This window comes from Tamandua tetradactyla, chromosome 24, assembly GCF_023851605.1.
Source record: "Tamandua tetradactyla isolate mTamTet1 chromosome 24, mTamTet1.pri, whole genome shotgun sequence".
Classification (NCBI taxonomy): domain Eukaryota; kingdom Metazoa; phylum Chordata; class Mammalia; order Pilosa; family Myrmecophagidae; genus Tamandua; species Tamandua tetradactyla.
In genome coordinates this window covers 44855350-44868204 of record NC_135350.1, presented here as the reverse complement: position 1 = coordinate 44868204, position 12855 = coordinate 44855350, and the positions used below count along the sequence as shown (strand labels likewise).

Here is a 12855-nt window from a genome sequence, read left to right as displayed (position 1 = left end):
TATTGCTTTGTTTTTTTTTTGGGTATATGCTGCGTAGTGCTATTGCTGGGTCCCAAGACAACTTGATACGTAGTTTTCTGAGGAACTGCCAAACTTTCTTCCACAGCAGCTGTATCATTATACATTACCATCAGCAGTGAACATGTGTTCCAATTTCTACAGATCCTTTCCAACATCTGTAGTTTTCTCTTTGTTTAATGGCAGCCATTCTTATAAATGTGAGGGGAAAGCACATTGCAGTATTGATTTTCACTTCCTATAGGTAATGAAGATAAGCACTTCATGTGTTTTTTAGCCATCTATATTTGCTCTTCAGAATAATGTCTATTCATAGTCTTTGCCCATTTTATAACTGGGTTGTTTCTTCTTTTCTTCAGTAAGTGTATAATATCTTTATGTATACAGTATACCAAACTTTTGTCCGATATGTGGTTTCTAAATATTTTCTTGCATTGAGTTTGCTGCCTCGTCACAACTCTTCACCTTTTTCACAAAGTCCTTTCAGGCACAGTAGCTTTTGATTTTAAAGAGTTCCCACTTGTCTAGTTTTTCTTTCATTGCTTATGTGTTAGGTATGAAGTTTAAGAAGCTACTGCTATTATTAAGTCTTGAAGATGCTTCCCTATACATTTTTTAAGGAGTTTAAAGGTACTGTCTCTTATATTTAGGTTTTTGATCCATCTTGAGTTAATTTTTGTATAAGGTATAAGGTAAGGGTCCTCTTTCATTCTTTTGGTTATTAATATCCAGTTTTCCCAGGCCCATACATTAAAAAAGACTATTCTGTGAAGTCATATGGCTTCACAGGGGAATTTTATCAAACATTGCAAAAGGAACTAACAGCAACCCTACTCAAACACTTCCAAAAAAAAATGAGGAAACAGGAATACTACCTAACTCATTTTATGAAGTGAATATCATTTTAGTAACAAAACTGGGTAAGGATGCTGAAAGAAATGAAAATTATAGGCCAATCTTCCTAATGAATGTAGATGCAAAAATTCTCAACAAAAATACTAGCAAATTGAATTTAAAGAATTATACACCATGACTAAGTGAAGTTTATACCAGGATGCAAGAACGGTTCAACACAAGAAAAACAAAACAAAACTAAAAAACGACTATCTGTCCCAGTTCAGTGATTTGGGGCCCTTGTTAAAAATCAAACGACCATAGATTTAGTGGCCTATTCCCACACTCTTGATTTGATTCTATTGGTCAATATTTCTAACTATGTGCCAGTACCATACTGCTTTGACCACTGTGGCTTTATAATAAGCTTTAAAGTCAGGAATTGTTAGTCTTCTCACTTTGCTCTTTTTTTTTTTTTTAAAGGAGGTCTCCTTCCCTTTCAAATAAATTTGATAGCTAGCTTTTCCAAGTTATCAAAGTAGGTTGTTGGAATTTTGATTGGTATTACCTTGAATCTGTAGATCAATTTGGGTAGAAATGACCCTTAACAACATGCAATCTTCCTATCGATGGGCATGGAATGCCTTTCTACCTATTTAGATCATCTCTGATTTCTTTTTAGAAATGTTTCGTAGTTTTTCGTGTACTGGTCATTCATATCCCTGGTTTATTCCTAGATAATTGATTCTTTCAGTTGCTATTTTGAATGGAATTTTTTCTTTAATCATCTCAGTTAGGTCATTACTTGTGTACAGAAACATTACTGACTTCTGTATATTAATCTTGTATCCCACCACTTTGTGAATTTATTAATTCAAGTGGCTTTGTTATGGATTTCTCAGGATTTCCAAGTATAAGACCATGTCATCTGCAAATAATCAAAGTTTTTACTTCTTCCTTTCCTATTTGGAACCTTTTATCCTTTTTCCTGCCTGATTGCTCTAGCTAGAACTTTTAGTACAATGTTGAATGACAGTGGTGACAATGGACATCCTTGTCTCACTTCTGATCTTAGGCGGAATGTTTTCAATCTCTCATCATTAAGTTTAATGCTGATTATGGGTTTTCATATATGCCCTTTATGATATTGAGGAAGTTTCCCTCGATTCCACTTTTTGAAGTGTTTGTATCACAAAAGGATGCTGAAATTTAGCTATACTGGAGAACATTCCATGTGTACTAGAAAACAATGTATATCCTGGTGTTTTGGGGTATAATGATCTGCCTGGTAGGTCTACTTCATTTATCAAATTGTTTAAGTTCTCTATTCCCTTGTTGACCTTTATCTGACTGTTTTACCTACAGAACAGAGTGGTGTACTGAAGTCTCATACTATTATTGCTGAAACATCTATTCTCTCTTTAATTTTGCCAATGTTTACCTCATGTACTTTGGAGCTTCTTGATTGGAGTCATAAACATTTACGACTGCTATTTCCTCTTGGTGAATTGTCCCTTATATTAATATGTATAGTTCTTCTTTGACTCTTAAGATTTTTATTGTCATTCAAAATACATTTAGTCTGATATTAGTATAGCTACTCCTGCTTTCTTTTGGCTACAACCTGAATGGAACATCTTTTTCCATACTTTTACTTTCAATCAATTTGCTCTCAATCAATTTGCTCTTGGGTCTAAGATACATCTCGTGTATGGAGCATAGAGAAAGATCATGCTTTTAAATCCATTCTGACAATCTGCATCTTTTAATTGGTGAGATTAGTCCATTAACATTCAAAGTTGTTAGTGTAAGAGCATTCTTGAGTCTACATCTTATCCTTTAGTTTTTATTCATCAGATATTCATTTGAAACATTGATGATTCTTATATTTGTGCTCTTCACATTGTCAATCATTTCCCTGAAACTGCATTCCACTTTTTCCATCTTTCTTACCATTTGTTCTTTTGTGTGCTTGAGTTCAACTGTCTTGTCTTCGAGCTCACTTATTCTTTCTCCCCACCTCTTCAAATCTGCTGTTGTGTGCTTCTAATATATTTTTAATTTTGGTCTACAGCATCTTTCATCTCCGTGAGATCTGATATTTTTCCATCTACTCTTTCAAATTCTTATGTTCTTCCAGCATTTGCTTGACATTTTTTATGTCCTTATGAACACCCTTGATTATTTGTTCCAAATTCTGTGTCCCCTCTGGTGTTTTCATTTGGACATGTGGCTGGGCCACATCTGTTGAATCTGCATATACTTTGTGATTTTCTCTTGCATTCAGGGCATCTGATTATCTCTTTAAGTTTGTTTTGCAAGTTGGTTTCCTTCACTCATCTAAGGTTTTGTATATGCTTAGGTTTTGTATCGAAAGTCCCCTTTTGCACTTGGTTTGTCATTAATTTCCCGCCAAATCAAGGCCCAGAATTCATGGAATGGATGCAATTCTACTTGAGGCTTCCCAAAAGGTGGCACTCTTGAGCCACCTCTTCCTCTCAGGTTTGCATCTTCCCGACTGCAGCGGCCAACTCAGCAAGCTGGAGACCTGATAGATATAATCTCAGTAGGCACTGATGAAATTAATGGAGACTTCAGTTTTGGGCCTAATGGGTCTGGTGGTCCCCAAGTTCCTGCTTGGGATGACCATGGGTTGTAGAGCTAGGTATTTCAGTTGCCCCTGCCCAGAGCCAGTGTGGAAATGCTTGGTGGCTAGTTCCAGTACACAGTGGGGCAGCTGCTCATGGTGCCCAGTGGGGTAGCTGGTTAAGATGGATGGTGGGGCACACTTTCAGGTTCCCCATGGGACTGCCCAGATTCAGAGCTGTGTGGGAATATCTCCCAAGCTAGCTGAGGGGGTAGGCTAGAGTAGGGGGATAGTCTGCTATTTCGTACCCACACTTCCCCACATGCTGCTGTTTGCTGCTGGTGGGGTCACAACTGAGTTCACTCACCCTGTTCTCTATATCTCAATTTTTCCAATTTTTCATCTAGGGTCTCCTTATATAATGTACAAGACCTTCTCTGGTCACTCACACTCTGAAACTGCAGACTGGTCATTTTTCTGTCCCTTCTCTTGTTATTCTATGGAGCAGGAATGAACTCAGCCTATCCTATTCTGCCATTTTCCTGGAAGTCTCTCTCATTGGCTCCTTTCTATAATTTCTATTTCTTTATTGAAATTTTCATTTTGTTCTATTTTCATTTTCCTGATAACTTGCAGTTCTCTCTCTGTGTATTTCTTTACCACTCTATGCATATTAAAGATCATTTTATAAAAGTCTTCACAGGTATGTCTAAAAACTGGTGTTCTTTGTTGATGGCTTGTGAAGTTTTATCTTGTTTTTATTTTGATCCTTTGGATGGGCCATCATATCCTGTTTTGTTTGTTTGTCTTATTTTGTTGTACACTGTACATTTTAATGTGTTAACTCTGGAATTTAGTCTCTGACCTGACTGTTTCTAATGTTTGTATCCAAATAGTGATATGACAGATATTTCCTTGAGCGCCAGGAGCCAAAAAAACCCAAACAGCTCAAAGCAAAATATAGGTTTTCAAAGTCTTTGCAAATTATGCTATGTTGGGTGGTGCTGCACTTCAGAGTTTAGCCCTCCTACCGAGAAGATTACACTGAGGCAAAAGCACAGGACTCTCTGTGTATTTTGTGAGTATGAGTACTGTCCTGAGCATGCGGCTCATGACCTCAGGAATTCCCCTTTTTATAGTGAGGAATGGCCCCTCTACTTCCTTTGAAATGGACCCCCACCCCCCACTCCACACCATGATCTATGGTATATCTTGAAGCCAGTAATCCTCTGCCCCAGGCCACTCTGATGTGATTGTTTCTCACACTGCTTCAGCTACCTGCAAGTTGAGTCTTTCTGCAAGGCAAGTCCTGGAAAGATGAGCCAGTTAAGTCTTTGAGGATGCCATATGATAGACTGGCACCAATATACAGGCATCCCATTATGTGCACTGGGTTAACAATTCCCTGGGTTACCCAACTCCCTCTGATACAGGGCCAGGGATGCACAGTGAGAGCACAGGCCAGCTCCATTCTGCACTGGGAGCAGGGTTGGAGAACACTCACCAAAGGTACCACGACTGTCTCCTACTGGTTTTAAGCTATGTTTTCTTGATTCTGCACTCACCTGAAGCCCTCTAATTACTCTCCAGAATTTAGAGGAAGATAGCTCTGTCAGTTTTTGTACTTGTTCAATGAATCTGAGGAAGGGAAGCCAGAACCTTGGAGCATCTACACTGCTGTTGTGGTTGACCAGAACCTATTACGTTTTTTAAGCTGTCATAAGCACTTAAACATTTATTCCTTCAAGGTCCAAGCACCCATAACGAATCACAAGCAATAATTCATTTTCTGAAATGATATAATTCAGAAAATGACAACACTAATTTTCATGAACTTTGAACTTACTTGGGAAGGCAAAGTATAATAAGCTATTTTATTATTCAGTGGACAAGCCACGAGGTAAAATGTATTATTAAGTATTTTTATTCCCCTTAACTTTATTTATTTATTTATTTATTTGCATGGGTAGGTATTGGGAATCGAACCCAGGTCTCTGGCATGGCAGGCGAGAATTCTGCCACTGAGCCACCATCACTCAGCCCTCTCCTAATTTTAATGTTTAAACATTCTTGCAGACATTGTTATATCTGAAACTTTAAACCAGAAACCAAATAACTCAAGTGATTGTTTTTTCATTAAACACATAATGAGAAGATTTTGTGTTGAATATGTTATCACAATAAAGATATAAAAAAAAAAACAAAAAAAAAACTAATACCAAAAAACACCTACTGAAGATACTCTTATCTTCAATAGCACTCCACCTGGGTAATTAATAAAGCTGTATCATAAGCAGTTACAACAACCCACATTAACTTAGAAAATGTAAAAGTCAAGATTAAAAGCTGTAATTACAATTGATGCTCTCTTGCCCAAAACTGAAGGGAGGAAATCCATTCAACTATTAGGAAGAATGATAAAAGTGACAGACAGTTTAAAGAAATTTTTAGCCCACAACACAGAGCAAAAAAAATTATATTAATACAACATTTATATTTAAGACAGAATTTCTATGGGCAGGATATATGACATATGTTATACTACAAGTAAGTGTTATTTAAAGTATTATATTCTTACCTTACACCTCAGAATAAATATTTAAAAATTTTATCTACTGTTTTCCAAGAGTCAAAGAGAACTTTTAAGAATGGTAAAGCAGGAATAAGACCCAAACCTTGAAAAGTCAACACTGAAGACTGACTTCTGCAGACCACATGTGAAATAAATTAAACTACTTCTGAGTCAGGTGAACTCCTTGCATTGGAAATGTGGAACCAATTAATACTTTTCAATATACTATTTAATGACTGATTTCTCTGGCTAAAATAGCTAGCTTAGATAATGTTCCAGATAAAATTTCTGACTTAACATTCATATACACTTCCAAAGCTTTCACAGGTTCTTAATTATAAGAATATATTAAAAAATATATATGAAAATTTTCTTGCTTAGCAAGAAATAAGATACTACAGTGATTATAACATTTAGAAACATTTATTCCCTATACCTCTCCTGTGTTTGGGTTAGAGCAGAGGATCTTAGCATCTTTTCCACAGCTCAGCAACAATTCAGGATCTGCCATGCTCCAAGCAATTGCCAAAATACCCCTATTAAAAACACAAAGGCATGAGAATTTTTTAACCTTCAGATTAAATTTCAAATTATTTTTTTCTAGGCTTTGGATACTCTCATACACTACTGACAGAAGTATAATTTAACAATCTTTCTGAAAGGCAATTTAGTAATTTATATGCTCTTTGATCATTACAAAGATGTAGAATGGTCATAGTGCACAGGGTAAAACAAAAAAATGAAAACAAATTATGCTCAACATGGATTTTAGAATAACATAAATCATCTTCTGCTGGAAAATTGTATAGATATAAAAATTATTTGCAGAAACTTATTTCTTACTGTTGTATGGCATTCACAACTAATGAAAAATTATCTAACTATATGCATGAATCATGCATTTGTATAAAAATTATATTGCTACATTATAATTATGTCATAAATTACATTAATTATTTAAACAGATGAGGTTATGTATATGTAAATACATTATTAGGTATGCATACTACAATGTTTTTATCTATGTATGGTTGGGAAATGTGACTATTTCATATTTTCTTTACATCTTTTACCTTTTATTTTTACCTTTTATTATAGGAGTACTCCTTTCATAAGCATATAATTAGAATAATAATTTGAAAAACTCTCTCTCAAAATAGCATTACATACAAATTCAAATACCAAAGATCTGATTTTACAGTTATTTTACAATTTTAATAACTTTTGGATTTTTTTTTACCATCAGTATTACAAAAGTACCATTTTTTACTGAAATATTTTGAAAATTCAGATTAATTATAAAGAAAGTAAAAATATCCTGTATCTCACCATCCAGAGAAAATCACATTTTCTTTTCTATGTTCATGCTTATGTGTTTTTTTTAATAACAGAATTACAAGTGTTAAAAAGAAAATTAACAATACTGTTATCATGAAGAAAAACACCAGAAAAAAGAATAGAGAATTAAGTTTGGGTATTTACTAAAACAACAAAAACTCACAAATTAATATTCCTCCATTCTCCTCAAAACATTATAATAGCTCTTGATATTAAGATGCACATTTGTAACCTTCTAAAGTTTCCAAAATAAAGATATGCTTTTTAATCTACTTGCATATTTAGTGGTAATCCTGCTTCGAAAGTTATTTTTAATTTAATGATTATTACCATACCTAAGCACTCTCGGACACAAGAAAAACAAGTAGGGAAAAAAAGGATCCATTTTGGGTTAAGAACACATTTTTTCCCCAACGCTTATTTTCAAAAATTTCAAACCTTTTTAAAGACTGCAAGGGAACTATGAATGTATACCCTATATTCCTTGTATAGAGTTACGGATTTTGGCACATTTACTTTATTTTATTTTCTCTCTCTCTTCAAATATATATATATAGTCTGTATATATAATATAGACCATTTGAGAGTTAACTGCAGATATCACTATACTTCACTCCTACATACATCTCCTGAGATAAGAACATACCCCTATAACCAAGATATGATTACATACTCAATATTTATCAATTATATGCATTAACATTTGTCATTTAATATAAACCCATATTCAGATTTCCCCAATTGCATCTAAAGTCCTTTATAACTACCCTTTATCCCACCCAGATTCAGAATCCAATCGAAGAGCATGCATGTCAAAAACTGCAAAGTAAACTTATTCCTGCAAAGCACAGGCTAAGCTTACTTAAAATTAGGCCTTAGTCACCCCTTGAAAACCTCTTTTGTTGCTCAAATGTGGACTCTCTTTCTAAGCTGACATACAAATGAACCCAATGCCCTCTCCCTCTACATGAGACATGAGACTGAGGGGTGTAAATCTCCCTGGTAATGTGTGACAGAAATCCCAGTATGAGCTGGGGTCCAGAATCAAGGGATTGAGAAAACCTTCTTGACCAAAAGCGGTAAAAGAGAAACAAGACAAAATAAAGTGTCATTGGCTAAGAGACTTCAAAAGGAGTCGAGAGGTTATCCTACAGGTTATTCTTACACATCACATAGATACTTCTTTTCAGTTAATGGTGTATTTGAGTGGCTAAACGGAAGTACCTGAAACTGTAGAGCTGTATTCCAGTAGCTTTCTTTCTTGAAGATGATTGTAAGAAGATGTAATGTCTAAAATATAACTGTGTGATTGTGAAAACCTTATGTCTGATGCTCCCTTTATCTAGGGTTTGGACAGATGAGTAAAAAACATGGATAAAAAAATAAACAGGGCCACGGTGCCTCAGCAGGCAGAGTTCTCGTCTGCCATGTCGGAGAGCTGGGTTCGTTTCCTGGTGCCTACCCATGCAAAAAACAAACAAACAAAAAACAAACAAACAAAAACAAATAATAGGGGGAACAAAGGTAAAATATATTGGGTAGATGGAAATATTAGTGTCCAATGAGAGGGAGGGGTAAGGGGTATTGTATGTATGAGTTTTTTCTTTTTATTTCTTTTCCTGGAGTGACGCAAATGTTCTAAAAAATTATTACAGTGATGAATACACAACTATGTGATGATATTTTGAGCCAGTGATTGTCCACCATGCATGGAATGTTGGTACGTTAAGAATATTTGTGTTTGCATGTTGTTTTATCAATAAAAATTTTTTTTTTAATTGCAAAGAATGTCAAGAGTATCTTTTAAAGAAACACATATCACATTTCACATCACATCTTTAAAGGCTTTTAGGTTCTCTGTAGGCAGTAAAAAAAAAATCACAAAACTGTAGAGGTGGAAGGAACCTTAAAAAACATATTCCAACTCTGATTTATTAGAGGAAGAAAACTGAGAACTAGAGAGGTTGGTATGCATTTGCTAAATCATAACCACACCCAAAACTGACAGTTGAGTGCAGTGTTAGTTAAGAGCATAGCCTCTGGGAACAGATTGTTTGGGTTGGAAGTCAACATCTCCACTTGATTAGTTATGTGACCCTGAGCAAGCCTAACATTACTCAGCCTCAATTTCTGATCTTAAAACAGGATGATAATAGTATGTATATCAGACAGTTGGTGTGAGGATTAATCAAGCATGTTATATAATCCTGCTACTACAATGTACGCTCAATGAGGGCAGGGATATTTCCTGTTGTGTCACTGAAACCTAGCACCGTGCATGATACAGAGTAATAAGTGAAATAAATTGGCTGCCTACAGTGGTGTTTCCAGAAGCGACACTCCTTCTGAGAAGTGACAGGGACTTTCCAAGAACTAAAAGTAACAGCAGAGGTTTTCCAGAAAAACAAATGAAAAACAGAATGTAAGATTCAAAATTTGGAGTTTAAGTGACAACTAGAAATAGACTGGTTTCAACTGAATAGAAATAGCCTATCAAAAAGTACAAATATTACAAATACACTGTAATAACCAATCAGTGATCATTCTCTGCTTTATAAGACCCTCCTTATTATAATAAGGAATCTAAATGTAATGGAATGATATGTCAATGTTTTTGTTTGTTCTTAATTTTTTTAAGTTAATAAATATATTTAAAAAAAAAAAAAGAAATCTAAATGTCAACCAATTATTGTACCTTTCCCTTTGGAAATTCCCTAATTGTCTTTATAAACCAATGTAACTTGCTAATCGTTTTGAGATTCTTACTTTTACTTGAGATCTCCCTGCTTGAGCAGTTTCCTTTTCAATAAACTTGCATTATTGCTTAGTATTGGTGACTCAGATTCTTTTAACAAGAGTACATGCTCAATAAGAACATACTGAATGAATTAATATAACATAAGAAAATATTAAAACTTCTCAAAATCATCCTTTCTTTACTAAAAAGCTGACAGAAGCATCTTTAACACCTAAATAGGATTACATTTTAGCTGGCTCTTTCCCCTTAAAAGGAGGTCAAGGAGAGGTCACAAACCTTAAAACTCATTAAGATTTTGTTGTGTGCAACCATAGTACACAGGGGCAAAAAGGAAAAAAAAAAAAGGTTTAAAGCTTTAGTCTACATACCCTTAAAAGGAAAAAAAAAAAAAGCTTAACCTAAAAAATACTATAACCTTATAAGGGATTTGTTTTTTATTAAAAAATCTTAAACATTGATTGAATGTCATAAGTACTTGGAATCTCAGGTAGGACATGAGATTTTGTTGTTTTTTCCAGAGTGATGCCCCGATGAATCCCAGAGTGATTTGATCAGTGAGTGAAAAAGTATTTGCAAACCCCTTTGGGGAATGGTGACAGCGGGGAGAAATTCAATTCCCCAAGTTGAATTCTTGATACTCTCACAAGCAGTATGGACAACCAAAGCTATAGGCTGAGCTCCAAGTCTTGGGGTTTGTTCATATGAAACTTAACCCCACAGGAGATAGGTCAAGCCTACCTGAAGTTAGGCCTAAGAGTCACCCCAGGAGAACCTCTTTTGTTGCTCAGATGTGGCCTCTCTCTCCAGCCAACACAGCAAGCAAAATCACCACCCTCCCCCTGTCTACGTGGGACATGACTCCCAGGGGTGTGGCCCTTCCTGGCAACGTGGGAGAGAAATCCCAGAATGAGCTGAGATTCAGCATCAACCTATTGAGAAGAACTCTAGAATGAGCTGAGACCCAGCATCAAGGGATTGAGAAAACCTTCTCGACCAAAAGGGGGAAGAGGGAAATGAGACAAAGTGTCAATGGCTGAGAGATTCCAAACAGAGTCGAGAGGTTATCCTGGAGGTTATTCTTACACATTAAGTAGATATCACCTTGTTATTCAAGATGTAGTGGAGAGGCTGGAGGGAACTGTCTGAAAATGTAGAGCTGTGTTCCAGTAGCCATGTTTCTTGATGATGATTGAACAATGATATAGCTTTCACAATGTGACTCTGTGAATGTGAAAACCTTGTGTCTGATGCTCCTTTTATCTACCATATCAACAAAAGAGTAGAACATATGGAATAAAAATAAATAATAGGGGGAACAAATGTTAAAATAAATTTAGCTTGAAATGCTAGTGATAAATGAAAGCGAGGGGTAAGGGGTAAGGGATGTATAACTTTTTTTCTCTATTATCATTTTATTTCTTTTTTGTTGTCTTTTTATTTCTTTTTCTAAATCGATGCAAATGTTCTAAGAAATGATGAATATGCAACTATGTGATGATATTAAGAATTACTGATTATATATGTATAATGGAATGATATCTTATTATTTTGTTTGTTTGTTGTTAATTTTTTTATTAATAAAAAAAGAAAAATAAAAAAGGAATGGTTCTTATTGCATGGAAAGACAAAAATAAAGCAGCCTTGGACCATGAAAAAAAATCTTAAACATACATGCATAAACTCACTAGATTCCCCTGAGTACCAATGATAAGAAATTTGCCAAATTAGTAATTAAATTTAATTAAACTATCATAAGAACATTCCAATTGATTTACAGAGCAACCACAAATACATTAAAACTAAAAGTAGAACAAAGTATCAAATTTCTCATAAATGTTTGTTTTTAAATTAAAATTAAAAACTTAGAAGTTGAACTTTTCAATTGTCCCCTGACATCAAATGTTTTGAAAGACTCCATCTTTATAAGTATGATGACCCTCAAAAGATCAGCTTTGTATAATAAATTTCAGGGGTTGCCCAAGAGTGTTATGATATACTGAAATTTTGATTTACTAATTACTCGAAATAAGTAGTGGAAAAATCTTTAACACATTTTCATGTTGCTATAGTATGATTTGGCCAACATTATTTGGTATGGAAAAGGAGATGATAATTGCTTAATTTAAAACATAATATAAAACAAACCATCCACACTAACTTCGCAAGACAAAGTAGATTCTCTAAAATTTAAAAAGAAAACAAAAAACCACAAACATGGTTATCTGATAATTTATAATAAGTAAATGCAGTTAAAAAAATAAAAATTTCCCTAGAACAGTCGCATTATACCTGGCATGGTTTTCCAGGACCCGAAGTGGAGAGGAGGCAAATCGAAGATCCCACATCTGGATGACTGGTAATCTATCATCTTCAGAGGCAAGGACCATCTGAGTAGCAATATCAGGATGCCACGCCAACCCAGAGCAGTGCATCTGCAGATAGTTAAGGCTCACACTGTATCAAACATACCACATTATGAAAAACTCAAAATGAAAACTGAAGAATATGCAAAAAAAAAAACAAAAACAAAAACATGAGCTTAGGGTCAGGTTATTTAAAATATCAACAACTAACTGGAACTAGTAAATTTTACTAAACAGTCTTAGATGTGAGATGTTTGAGTGTTTTCAATTTATCCAGCTATTTGATACAGACAAAACCATCATGGGCCAGAATAATTCTATACTGAAAATAAAGTTTTTTCTAAAATTATAATTACGGAAATGGTATTACAAAAATTTAAACTGT

The 12855-nt window shown here is 34.7% G+C and overlaps 1 protein-coding gene across 15 annotated transcripts in view; it reads right to left on the bottom strand.

Annotated features, from left to right (window-relative positions):
* SEC31A (SEC31 homolog A, COPII component) overlaps nucleotides 1–12855 on the bottom strand; it is a 104388-nt gene that overhangs the window by 66903 nt on the left and 24630 nt on the right. For all 15 annotated transcript variants that reach the window (XM_077142982.1, XM_077142983.1, XM_077142984.1 and 12 more), the window contains exons 7-8: nucleotides 12397–12539; nucleotides 6448–6547 (exon numbers count right to left, since the gene is read on the bottom strand). In XM_077142982.1, the coding sequence (XP_076999097.1) occupies nucleotides 6448–6547; nucleotides 12397–12539 (243 nt within the window). The remainder of the gene's footprint in view (nucleotides 1–6447; nucleotides 6548–12396; nucleotides 12540–12855) is intronic.